We start from the raw sequence: 12,425 nt of genomic DNA on the forward strand, positions 1-12,425 counted from the left end.
ATGACAGGAGAGCTCATGGGTGATCCCAAAGCACATGTTTTTGTTTTTCTTTTTCTTTTTTGTTCTTGAACTAGGAATGAGGCAAGCATAATACAAAGTCACACATGCAGGGCACAATTTTGCAGACACCTGGTGAGACGAATATTAGACAATTCTAGGTGCTCCACTAATACCTTCACATCGCCTGCCCTCTGGCAGTTGGGCAGGGCCACGTGACAGCCTTCAGTCCTCTGATTGTGAGTCTAAGTGACATTTGCACAGGCAGTGGAAGAGTCACAAAGGCTCCTTCTTCTTTCCCACTTCCTGCCTCCCATCACCTCCTCACTTCCTCCTATCACATCACTTCCTCCCGTCACATCACCTCCTCCCATCACTTCCTCCCATCACCTCCTCCCATCACATCACTTCCTCCCATCAATTTCTTCCATCACTTCCTCTCATCACTTCCTCCCATTACTTTCTCAAATCACTTCCTCCCATCACTTCCTCCCATCACTTCCTCACATCGCTTCCTCCCACTGCTTCCTCCCATTACTTTCTTACATCACTTCCTCCCATCACTCCTCACAATACTTCCATTACTTTCTCCCATCACTTCCTCCCATCACTTCCTCCCATCACTTTCTCCCATCACTTCCTCCCATTGCTTCCTCCCACTGCTTCCTCCCATTACTTTCTTACATCACTTCCTCCCATCACTCCTCACATCACTTCCATTACTTCCTCCCATCACTCCTCACATCACTTCCATTACTTCCTCCCATCACTTCCTCCCATCACTTCCTCCCATCACTCCTCACATCACTTCCTTTACTTCCTCCCATCACTTCCTCCCATCACTTCCTCCCATCACTCCTCACATCACTTCCATTACTTCCTCCCATCACTTCCTCCCATCACTTCCTCCCATCACTCCTCACATCACTTCCATTACTTCCTCCCATCACTTCCTCCCATCACTTCCTCCCATCACTTCCTCCCATCACTCCTTACATCACTTCCATTACTTTCTCACATCACTTCCTCTCATCACTTCCTCCCATCACTTCTTTCTATCATTTCTTCCGATCACTTCCTGGTCTAGAAATGAGGGTTGGGGAATTATAACCCACATATAAAAACACTTGTTTCTGTGACTAAAGTTTGACTGTAATACAGCCATACCAATCGTTTCCACGCTGTCTGTGGCTGCTGTTGTGTCCAGTGGCAGAGCTCAGTACTTATGACAGAGGTGGTGATAGGGACCTCATGTTCTGCAAGGCCGCGATGTTCACTACCATGCCAGGGTCATTTAGTCCCAGTGTGTGAGGACTGGCCCTGATGTGCTGGACTGAGACCTACACATTGGGTCAGAGAGGAGGGGAAAGGTGACCTCATCCGTGCTGGAATGTTCCTAGTTTATCTTCAGATGGTATTGAGAGGTCAAATGTGCCCCTCAAGTCTGGGTCTGATTATAAAATTCCATTTTCTACTTTAATGGTTTTGTCTGTCTGTTGTTTGACGGGAAGCTGAGCAGGAAAACCTGACTCAGGTCTTTCTTGGGACAGCTATGGCAGTCCTGACTCAAGGAGCTATAGTCATGTTAAGCTGAACCCATCTCTTCTTCCCCGATAGGATTGCTAGGATACAGTGGAGTGATTGACAACCTGGGTCTCTGAATAACTGTGCAGAAGACAGACCTTGCATCTGCCCTGGATGGTCTGTGTAAGAAAACGTAAAGATCCTGTTAGTTTTCTTATCAAAGCCATTCCTAACCTAGCCCAATAGATTCCCACGAGTACTGGAGAAAAGCATTCAGTAGCAGGAGGCCTTCGGAGAGCCTACTTACTTCCTGGAGAAATGCACCGCAAAGAAAACACCGATGATGACCAGGCCGATGATGATGGAGGCGATGGCCACCCATTTGGCATTCTGCCCCAGCCTCCTGGCTCCTTCGTAGTCTCCGTCATTGTAGCTGTTCTGAGACTGGGGGACACAAAGGAAGAGTCAGTGACAGGAAAGACGGGAGCTTTCTCAGGCTGTCTTGACGAAACAACTCTTAAGAAGCCATTGGTGACTGTTCCCCTCAGTATCAGACTGTTGAGAAAACAGCATAGCTATCATCTCCCGGGAAGTCTTCCCAAGGCCTCCATATGTCACCAGAGAACTGATTTTTGTCTCACCCACCCACAGAGGGACTGTGTGGATGGTAATGTTAGTCTCCCATTTGCGCAGTGTGTCAGTTCCCAGAGCCACACTTGTCAAGCGGAAGATACTGAGTCCATAGCTGTAGAACGAAAGGGCACGCCTGGGTCAAGCACTGGGGCCGTCACTGCCAAGTCTGACCCACAGCCTGGGCCAGCTTGCCACCTGTTTTTGCATAGCTCATTCGAATCAAAGCCACACTGATTTGTTTACTATTGCTGGTTAGGAACTTGTGCAGAGGTTGTAGCGTTGGTCAAACCCAAACTATCTGCTGTTTGATTATCTGCAGAAAACATCCAGCCGTTCCCACACTAAACACTTGGGCTCAATTATTCGCCTCTATACACAAGTCAGGGTCATCTTTTAACTGGGACCCACAGCCGTAGCTTCTCAGGCTGTTACAATGTTGCAGCGGATGAGTAATGCTACCCTGAGCCTTGGTCCTCCTTCCTTAAGCCCCCAGCATCCTAGGTCCTTTTCTGTGTTACCTATGACTTCTCCAGGAACCCACAAGGCAAGGGTTCTTCCTGAGCTCATCCTGTCAGGGATGCAGCCCAGTGGGCAGAGGGTGAGTTTAGCACATCAAAGGCCCTGGAGTTTGATCCCCAGAAATACCTAAAGTGGGGGTGATGGAGGCACAGAGGCCTGGGGTCAGGACTTCAGGCTAGTCCTTGCCCTTGGCCAGCTCTAGGCCCACCTGGGGCTATTTGAGAAGGCACAAGATCTCAGAGGCCTGAGTTAGGATTCTACTTAAGAAGCCATGATAGGTACAGAAAGTAACCAATCTTTCAAAGTTGCCTTGTACTTGTCTGTGAATTGGGGGCATCGGGAGCAGCAGCATTACACAGAAGATTCCATGAACTAACGTGCAAAACGATCCGCATTGATTTTGTACGCTCAACACACGTTGGCTTTTACTATGAACTGGTTACTCCTCCCACCTCATTCGTATTTTAAGACTTTGGGTGGATAGGGGTGTGCCAGGCTCGTTGCCACCTCTGATGGCCTCCACGATCACGAGGACCCAAGTTCAGGCGGTGTTTCAGATGGTGTCACAGTCCAAGTCTTTGCACATTAGGGATTCAAATTCAGACCTTATAATCTAGCTTAGAGTGACGGTGGTTCAGACTGCCCACCCTGACAAAGCATCGTTCTTCTGAGTGTCCTCAGAAAACACAATTCACAGATCAGACGGGGTGATGATCTGAGTAAGACAAGGAAAAGTAACGGGAGCTCAAACAATGTTAACCTTGACCGTCAGACAAGAAAACAATCTTATGTTCTCCAACAGCAGTGACCACAATAAGTAGGAAGATGGCCAGGCTGGGGCATCCCAAAGGGCACACCTATCATGAGGGCATTGCCTGTGGGCTCGGGTGAGAGGTGGGGGGCTCTGGGCTGTTTGGCTTGTTTGGTGCAGATCAGCGAAGTCATACTGATCACTCCTCCTTGGGTACCACCCTATCACCAAGACTCACGAGCGAGAGGCTGCCGTTGACTTGAAACAGTTGAAAAGCCTCTTTCAAAGCCGAGGAGGATTGTCCTCTCCCTCTACAGGACTTCCACTCTGAATTTGTCCTCCCCTCTGGCTCTCCCTGGTTAATCTGCTGCGTGAGTGTAAAGATACGTGGGAAGGATCAAGGCAGGAGACTATAGAATTCCAAGATTCCAGTCTAAGGGTCTTGTGTTATGGTAGGGCGATCAGCTTGAGGGTTGACTCCAGAGTTACTTTGTTCCTCGCTGTGACAAAATGCCCAATGGAAGCATCATAAAGGAGGGAGGTTTACTTTGGTACATGGCGTCAGAAGTTCCAGTGGTGGGAAAGCATGGTGGTGGGGGCTGCTCTGTCCTTGGTGGCAGGAGGATGAGGCGGTGACTGGTTCACATTGTGGCAAAGACCAGAAACAGAGAGAAGTGATTGGAACACGAGGTGGATACAACCTCCAAGGGCCACCCTGATGCTCTACCTCTGCCAGCTAGGCCCCTCATCCTAAAAGTTTCCACAGCCTCCTCAGGCAGCAGTGCCAGCTGGGAACAGAGTGCCGGAACACGTGAGCCTGTGGTGGACACGACACAGGCAAATCTTTAACAGTGGAGAGCTAGCAACAGAGGGGGGATCCTCCAGCCCTGCCCCGCACTGGGGGTGTAGCTCAGGGCCTCGTATGCTCTGGAGAAGAGCTCTCTGCCCTAGCTGCAATGGCTCTCCTCTTCTTCCACTTAGAGTCCCTCCTAAGGGTCTCTTGGCAGATAACACAGACTGAAGGTGTGGAAATGGGCTTAGAGAAAATGCATATGCTTCATAAATCTTTTTTTTTTTTTAGCTCAGAATGCAAACTGTGCCATCTGGTACAAAAGGATGAGAGGATTGTGGATGGCTTTAGATATTCAAAATGTCGATGATCTTGTCAGAGTGGGTTCTTTCCTTGACATGTGGACCTGCGGGTTGAACGCAGGTCCACAGGTCGTCAGGCTTGGCGGCAAAGGCTTTTACCTGCTGAGCCGCCTCGCTGGCTCAGTTTATATGATCTTACTCATTCGTCTGAAAATTATGAATGCAATTTGGATGCATCCCAATCATTTAAACACTCCAGAAACAAACAGGACACAATACTTCATTTAATCGTATTTCTCAGTGTTAAGCGGCTTGGTCTGTCTTTTAGATGTCACATCCATAAATCCTATGAAAACAATTCTGACAGGTTAGGAGAAAGAAATCCACACACCAAGATAAAGCCACAGTAACAAGTCTGTGTGTCTAATCCTGGTCCCTCACATCTGAATGCCTTGTATACTTCCTACAAATCTATGCAAAGACAGCTTCATCCTCCCTCTGGCAAGGCTGGTGGCGGTCACAGGCTGCAGAGGAATGCCTTGTTCTGACTAGGAACAGACGATTGTAAATCCTGGTAGACATAGCGGATCCGGCATCCGCCACCCGTGTTTCCTTCAAACACTCGCTTGTGCTTTTCATTGGCTGGCTGGGCCTTCTGAAACTGAACTTCCTTGCATTTCTTTCTAAGTAAGTTCCTTCTTCCTATCCCTCTCTCCTCTCCCTTTTCCCTTCTCTTGTCTTCCCCCTTTTCTGTATGTTTTGGCTTCTGCTATAGTTCAGTTCTGGAAGGTTCCCTAATGGGCCATGTACTGCAGGCTTCAAGAGGTGGGGCTGGGAGACTTTAGGTCACTGAGGGTGTGTCCTTGAAGGGACCTGTAGCATTCTGGTTTATTTTCTCCAACTTCTCCACCCTCCCCCTTGTCCCCAGATTTCGTGATGGGAGTCACTTCCCCTACCTTGTGTAGTTGACTCTTCACAGACTCAAAAGTCACAGACCGACAGACAGCGCCCAGAAACCTCTAGAACTATGAGCCAACGTAAACCCTTTCTCCTTGTGAGCTGATTGGAGGTATTTATTTGCAGTAACAGGAAGCCAGCTGGCACAACTTTTGGCTTTTCCTGTGACAAAACAGCGCCGTAACAGACAACGTTTGTGGAGCGTAGCTTCACGCCTGACATCGTGCTAGATTCTCTCCAGGGCTGTCTAGCTTCCTCAGCTCTCTGAGCGAGGAGTTCGTTTAAGCCAATCACAAAAACTTGCTGGTTTATTTGTGTGTGTGTGTGTGTGTGTGTGTGTGTGTGTGTGTTTGACTCCAAGCTGATGCTTCTAGCTCTGGCATAGTTCTGTGTTCTGTTTCTATTCATAATTCAAGAGACTGAGTTGCAGTGACAGACTTCCCCCTCTTAATGTTGCGCCATCATGGTGCTCTTGGGGAAAAGCTGTGCATTTATTATGAGGGCTTCCTGTGTTGCCCAGGCTGGCCTTGAACTCACTGACCACACTCCCATCTCTGTCTCCTGAGGCCTGGATTAAAGGGATTAAAGGTGTCTACCCTAATGCCTGACCACCTGGCATTTATACTTATTTATTTAATTTATATGTATATGTATATAGATGGGGGTTGTGCATTCACATGCATGCTCACATGTGCATGTGTGTGTATGTGTGTGTGTGTGTTTGTGTGCACGTGGGGTCCAGAACACAATTTCAAGTGTTATTCCTCAGGTGCTTACCTTTTTATTAATACTGGGTCTTTTGCTGGCCTGGAGCTAACCAAGTAGGCCAGGCTAGTTGGGTAGAGAGCTCCAGGGATCTTGTCTCTGCCTCCATGTCCATCATTTTTAGATTGATATTTAGGGAACTTGAACATGGCATGGGATTTCCTTCTAAGCTATAGGTTTTATCATTTCACACATGAATAACTCTTAGCCCAAGGTCTGCAAAGTGGTAGCCAACAAACAAACTACTCGAAGCTAAGCAGCCAATGGCGCCTCATTCATTTCACAAAATATGCCAGAAGAGAGGTCGTGTCCCTTCTGCATTTGCTTCCCTCTGGGGGGCTGATGCACCTTGGCACACAGACCAAGGCATCCTCCCAGGTAGTCTAATGACATCATGGCCACTGCATATAGTCACTCTCAGCTTATTTACACCCACCTTCCATGGGTAGACACACGATCCTCATACCCAGGGATAGAAAGCTGGTCAGGAACTGGAGGGGAGAGGGCTGTTTCTATGCCGAGCCTCGAGAAGGCTGCAGCAGAGAACAGCAAGCCCACTGTGGCCTGCAGCAGCAACTCTTGGCTTCCTGTTGGAGCGTCCATCTCAAAGAGGAGACATGAGAGCAATGCTGTCATATTGGTAGCTCCATCTCAGTGTTAGTGGATCCGCTGTCTAGGAATTCCTGACACTTCGTGCTGAATGGTGCATCTACCACACTGCTCTCAGGCAGGAAAACGTGAAGGTTCGTTCCCTCTGCTCTTCAGAGCAGAACCCTGGCTACACACCACGTGGTACCTGGACGAGACAGCATCCTCTGTGGGGTTGCTGCCGTAGAGACCGGAAGTGAAGCTCTCCGAAGCTGTTTTGTACATTCTTTCTATCAGTAATTTCTAACGCTGGCTGACCCTCAGGGTTGCTTGCGGGGAGCATGCTTTAAAGTAGTCCCAAGTTCAAGTCTTCCTCAAGACTAGTTAAGTCAGGATCTTTAGGGGTGGGTTCCAAGGATCTTTGCTTGTTTGCTTTCATGAGACAGACAGAGTCTATACTAGCCTTGAACTTGTGATCTTTCTGCCTCCTGCCACCAGGGTGCTGGAACAGCAGGCTTGTGCCATCTCCTCGGATGCTCCCTTTGTTTTTTTGGAAGCTTCGGAAGTCATTTTGGGGAATGGCAGACTGAGAACCATTGTCTTCGGTGGACAGACATTCATTCTTTTACTCATCCAATAACTCTCGGCTAAACAACTGTGCTGCTCTGGCCCTCGCGCGCCTTACATTCTGGTGGGGATAGAGAACAAACACATAAACATGCGATAAATGGTACTCAGGCAAGACACGTGAAGAGGAGAAGGGAGCTCTCAGAGGCAGGCAAGTGTGTAGAGCGCAGGAGGGAGGGGCCCTGGCTGGGAGGATTGCAAGGGAGGAAGCAAGAAAGAGCCATTAGAGCCCCTCACCCACACCCCAGGAAACTCAATGTGGCTGAAATGTAGGGAGAGGGAAGGGGGCATATTCATAGAAAAGATATTACTCTAATTATTTGTATATATTAAGTTCTGTGCCAGGCACAGTACGAGGTAATTTGTGGGGGTTAAAAACAATTTTAGCCCTGTATGCATCAGAAATCCAAGGCTCAGAGAGACACAGTAACATGACTGCGGTGGGGGCCAAAGACACGTCAACCACCAAGGCTCGGAGACACAGTAACATGACTGCGGTGGGGGCCAAAGACACTTCAATGTCCAAGCCTTCTGAGCTGCTTCAGCCTACCTGTCAGAACCTCAGAGATGACCCGATACCACACAGATGACTTGATCCTGACTGAGGGCAGGTGCTGTCCTCTGCTCAAGGTGATAGGGAAAACGGCTCTAAGCTACGCCTCTGGTCTCACTGTGTTGATTGTTTGCTCATTCTCTTGGTCCTTAACTGCTATGAAATTTCTGTATTTACCCTCAAACAAAGTAGGCTCCTTGAACACAAAGTGTTAATCGTGGAAAGACAGTAAGAGGTATTTTGTAGTTTATCTGCCTGGTCATTCTGGTTTAAGTGAGCCAGTTCATACAAGTGCTCAGGACGGTGTCTCATGTATTGTGTAATAGGGTCAGCCCTCCCTGATCTTGACAAAGAGGAAAAAAATCCACATTTGAAAGAAGACTGTGTGTATATGTGTGTGTGTATGCATGTTCCTGTGTGTAAGTGGGCTGGCCCATGCTGAGATGTGTATGCGTGTGTATGTGTGTGCATATGTGTGTTTGTGTGTGTAAGTGGGCAGGCCCATGCTGAGATGTGTGTGCATGTGTTTGTGTGTGCGTATGAGTGTTTGTGTGTGTGTAAGTGGGCAGGCCCATGCTGAGATGTGCATGTGTATGTGTGTTTGTGTGTGTAAGTGGGCAGGCCCGTGCTGAGATGTGTATGCGTGTGTATGTATATGTATGCGTGTTTGTGTGTGTAAGTGGGCAGGCCCATGCTGAGATGTGTGTGCATGTGTTTGTGTGTGCGTATGAGTGTTTGTGTGTGTGTAAATGGGCAGGCCCATGCTCAGATGTGCATGTGTATGTGTGTTTGTGTGTGTGTATGTGTGTTTGTGTGTGTATGTGTGTTTGTGTGTGTAAGTGGGCAGGCCCATGCTGAGATGTGTGTATGGAATTCAGAGTAAACACTGGAATTGGTCCTCGCCTTCATCATGCTTTTGAGGCAGGATTTCTTGTTTGCTGCTGTCTGTGCAGGCGGCAGCTGCGAGCTTCTTGGGATTCTACTGTCTTTGCGTCTCGTGCAGTATGAGTGTGAGATTGCAGACATGTGCTGCTGTGTCCAGCTTTATGTGCATTCTTGGCATCTGAATTCAGATGCCCAGCAATGGCTGTATCCAGTGACTCATTTCCTAGCTCTAAATATACCTAAAGTTAATATGTTTTAATTTAATGTGCATGAGTGCTTGCCTGCATGTATGTCTGTGTAGCATGTGCATGCCCTGTGCTCAACAATGGTGCCAGATCCCCAGGAACTGGAATTACAGGCTGTACATGGTCATGAGCCACATTGTGGGTGCTGAGAACCAAACCCACATGCCCTGCCAGGGCAGCAAGGGCTCTGAATGGCTGAGCTATCTCCCAGCTCCTGGGAATACACTTTCTATGCTCTACATCCCTCTTGCCCAGTTCTCCCTTCTGGAAAATTCCCAGCATTATTGTGCAGTAGCTTTTCTGGAAAACCTTGATAATACCGAGCCTGTGAGCACAAGAGGGGAGAGCTGAACCCCGGCTTTGTGAGTGCTAGGCAGATACTCTGTACTGCGCTGTATCCACCTCTGCCTTTTTCATTGTGTCCTCAGTGAGACAGGCCTCACTAAGCTCTTCAAGCTGGCCTTAATTTGCCATCCTCCTGTGTCAGCCTCTTGAGCAGCTGAGATTAGGAGCCTATGCCACCATTCCGAGACTGGGACTCACATTTTAAATATATATTAATTATACATGACTGTGGGGTTCACTGACCTTTTTATACATATTCTTAATGACTTTCAATCATGTTCATTGTTCCCTTTAAACTTTCTTCTTCCCCTTGCACTTCTACTAACCACCTTCCTTTTTCTAACTAGTTTTAGTTCTACTTTCCTGTGCGTAAGTGTGTGAGTGTATGTATGTGTGTGTGAGTGTGTATATGTGAGTTTGTGTTGTCTGAGTAGATGTGTGAGTCTCTGTGTTGTGTGTATGTGTCTGTGTGTATATAAGTATATGTATGTATGTGTGTATGTGTGAGTGTGTGTGTGTGTGTGTGTGTGTGTGTGTGTGTGAGAGAGAGAGAGAGAGAGAGAGAGAGAGAGAGAGAGAGAGAGAGAGAGACCTAGTCAGGGTTGTTTACAGGAGCACGGATGAGGGTTTGCTTACAGGAACGGGCACCTTACCAGTGGCTATACCACTGAAGACAATGTCTCTTCCTCCCTATAACTATTAATTGTGGGGAAATTCTGGGGAGTGGGGGGCCACATGGATCTCCCACTTCCATCTCACTATGTTTACCGGCTCAGTCCTGTGCAGGTGATCCCAGCTGCTCTGAGTTCAGGAGCACAGTGACCCTGCCATGCCTGGAGGTCAGCACACACTCCTCAACTGCTTCCTCTGGTTCTTACATTCTCTTTCCCCTTTCTCTCTCGAGGTACATGATCTGGGAAGTGGTGACATAGGTATCTTACTATGGCCGGACATTCAACAGCCAGGTATTCTCAATATTTTGACCAATTATGGAGACTTTCCAGAGCTGCCCCCATCCACATACCTCTCCAGCCTCTTCAAAAATTACTCTACTTTATGTGTATCATTGTTTTGTTGGCATGTATGTCTGTGTACCACCTGTGTGCCTGGTGCCCACAGAGGTAAGAAGAGGGTGTTGGATACCCTAGAACTGGGGTTACAGATGTTTGTGAGCTGACATGTGGGTGCTGGGAACTGAACCCGGTCTTCTGAAAGAGAAGCCAGTGCTTTTAACTGCTGATTCATCTTTAGCTCCAGGGATTTTATTTTGTTTTTATTTTAGCCTTGGCTGTCCTAGAACTCTATATGTAGACCAGGCTGGCCTTAAACTCATAGAGATCCTCTGTCTCTGCCTCCTGAGTGCTGGGATTAAAGGTGTGTACCACCGTTCCTGGCTCCTCTCTAGCTGCCTGTGGAATTTTTCTCCTAACCACTACCACCTTCCCTGACATCTGTTTTGAGGGCTGTTTCCTCTGCTGGGAAGCCTCTTCCATTCTGTCTCATTCTTCTTGTCTTGGTTCACACGTCTGTTTCCTCGGGCTACCCCTGATACTAGGCTAACTGAACCCTGGGTTCTGCCTGTCATTTCCTTGGTTGCCTTTGACTTCTGAGCATCTTGATCTTGGCAGCTTGCTGTGAGTACTGACACACCTTGCTGTACTTGTCAAGAGCCCGGTGGAAGGTCAGAACAGCCTTTCCTCATGCAAGTATTTCTAGTCAAGGGAAATAAGATTTAAATAGCCAGCTTTTGTTCTCCAGTTCACTGACACACTTTGTTGGGAAATGCCCTCCTAATGATCTGTTTGCCCAGTGCTCTTCCTGTTTAGACAGGGTCTAGGTGGTTATAGGTTGGTTATAGGTGAGCGGGGAGAATCCTTGTTTGACCCCACAGGTGAGACTCTATTGCTGTGGCCCTAAAGTGATAAATTACATCAGTTTGCTCATTATCTGATTTTTTTTTTTTTTGTCTTCTATACCACGGCTGAGTCAGATCCTACTGCCTAGATCAGGGGACCTACTTAAAATGCAGTGATCTGAGGAAATACATGTAGAACGAAACCTGAAGAATGGACAGGTTCTTGTCATGAGAATCAAGGATGGACGAGGAGGATGGGGTGAGGGGCGGGGGCCGGGCAGGAAAAGGAAGAGGTGAGCACTGAATAATTAGGTGGTTTGGCTTCTCTGTCTGCTCTGTGTGGTGGTGTGTGAGTCCTATGGACAGGGCTTCGTCTGCATGCTGGGTTTCTCAGAGATGGGAGCAATGTGTGAGTCCTATGGACAGGGCTTCATCTGCTGGGTTTCTCAGAGACGGGAGCAATGTGTGAGTCCTATGGACAGGGCTTCATCTGCTGGGTTTCTCAGGGATGGGAGCAATGTGTGAGTCCTATGGACAGGGCTTCATCTGCTGGGTTTCTCAGAGATGGGAGCAATGTGTGAGTCCTATGGACAGGGCTTCATCTGCATGCTGGGTTTCTCAGAGATGGGAGCAATGTGTGAGTCCTATGGACAAGGGCTTCGTCTGCATGCTGGGTTTCTCAGGGATGGGAGCAATGTGTGAGTGCTATGGACAGGGCTTCATCTGCATGCTGGGTTTCCGGTGTGAGTCCTATGGACAGGGCTTTGTCTGCATGCTGGCTTCTCAGAGATGAGAGCTATTTACCTCTGCTATGGCTCTATTTATGAGTTTATTTTGGGTGGGACTTGAACTCAAGACCTCACACTTACCACTGGACTGCAGACCAAGCCCGCTAATGACTTGGAATTGGAGACTCCTGTCTGAGATGATAACCTACCATGGGCTTGGAGGCTCAGATTTCGTTTCTCATGGTGAAAGGTACTGTGCTATGCCGACCGAGCAGAAGGGTGCTGAGCCAGCCTTCCTGGGCTCTGTGTGGTACCCAGCTCTTTTCTTTTCTTGTTTGGGGGTAGGGTGGGGTCAGGAAGT

The 12,425-nt window shown here is 48.2% G+C and overlaps 1 protein-coding gene across 1 annotated transcript in view; it reads right to left on the reverse strand.

Annotated features, from left to right (window-relative positions):
- Tmem233 (transmembrane protein 233) overlaps positions 1 to 12,425 on the reverse strand; it is a 36,930-nt gene that overhangs the window by 12,581 nt on the left and 11,924 nt on the right. Inside the window, exon 2 of the mRNA XM_041647047.1 lies at positions 1,829 to 1,965. Coding sequence (XP_041502981.1) covers positions 1,829 to 1,965 — 137 coding nt within the window. The remainder of the gene's footprint in view (positions 1 to 1,828; positions 1,966 to 12,425) is intronic.

This window comes from Microtus oregoni, unplaced genomic scaffold, assembly GCF_018167655.1.
Source record: "Microtus oregoni isolate MIOR12 unplaced genomic scaffold, Mior012 000003F_ref0000135, whole genome shotgun sequence".
Lineage (NCBI taxonomy): Eukaryota > Metazoa > Chordata > Mammalia > Rodentia > Cricetidae > Microtus > Microtus oregoni.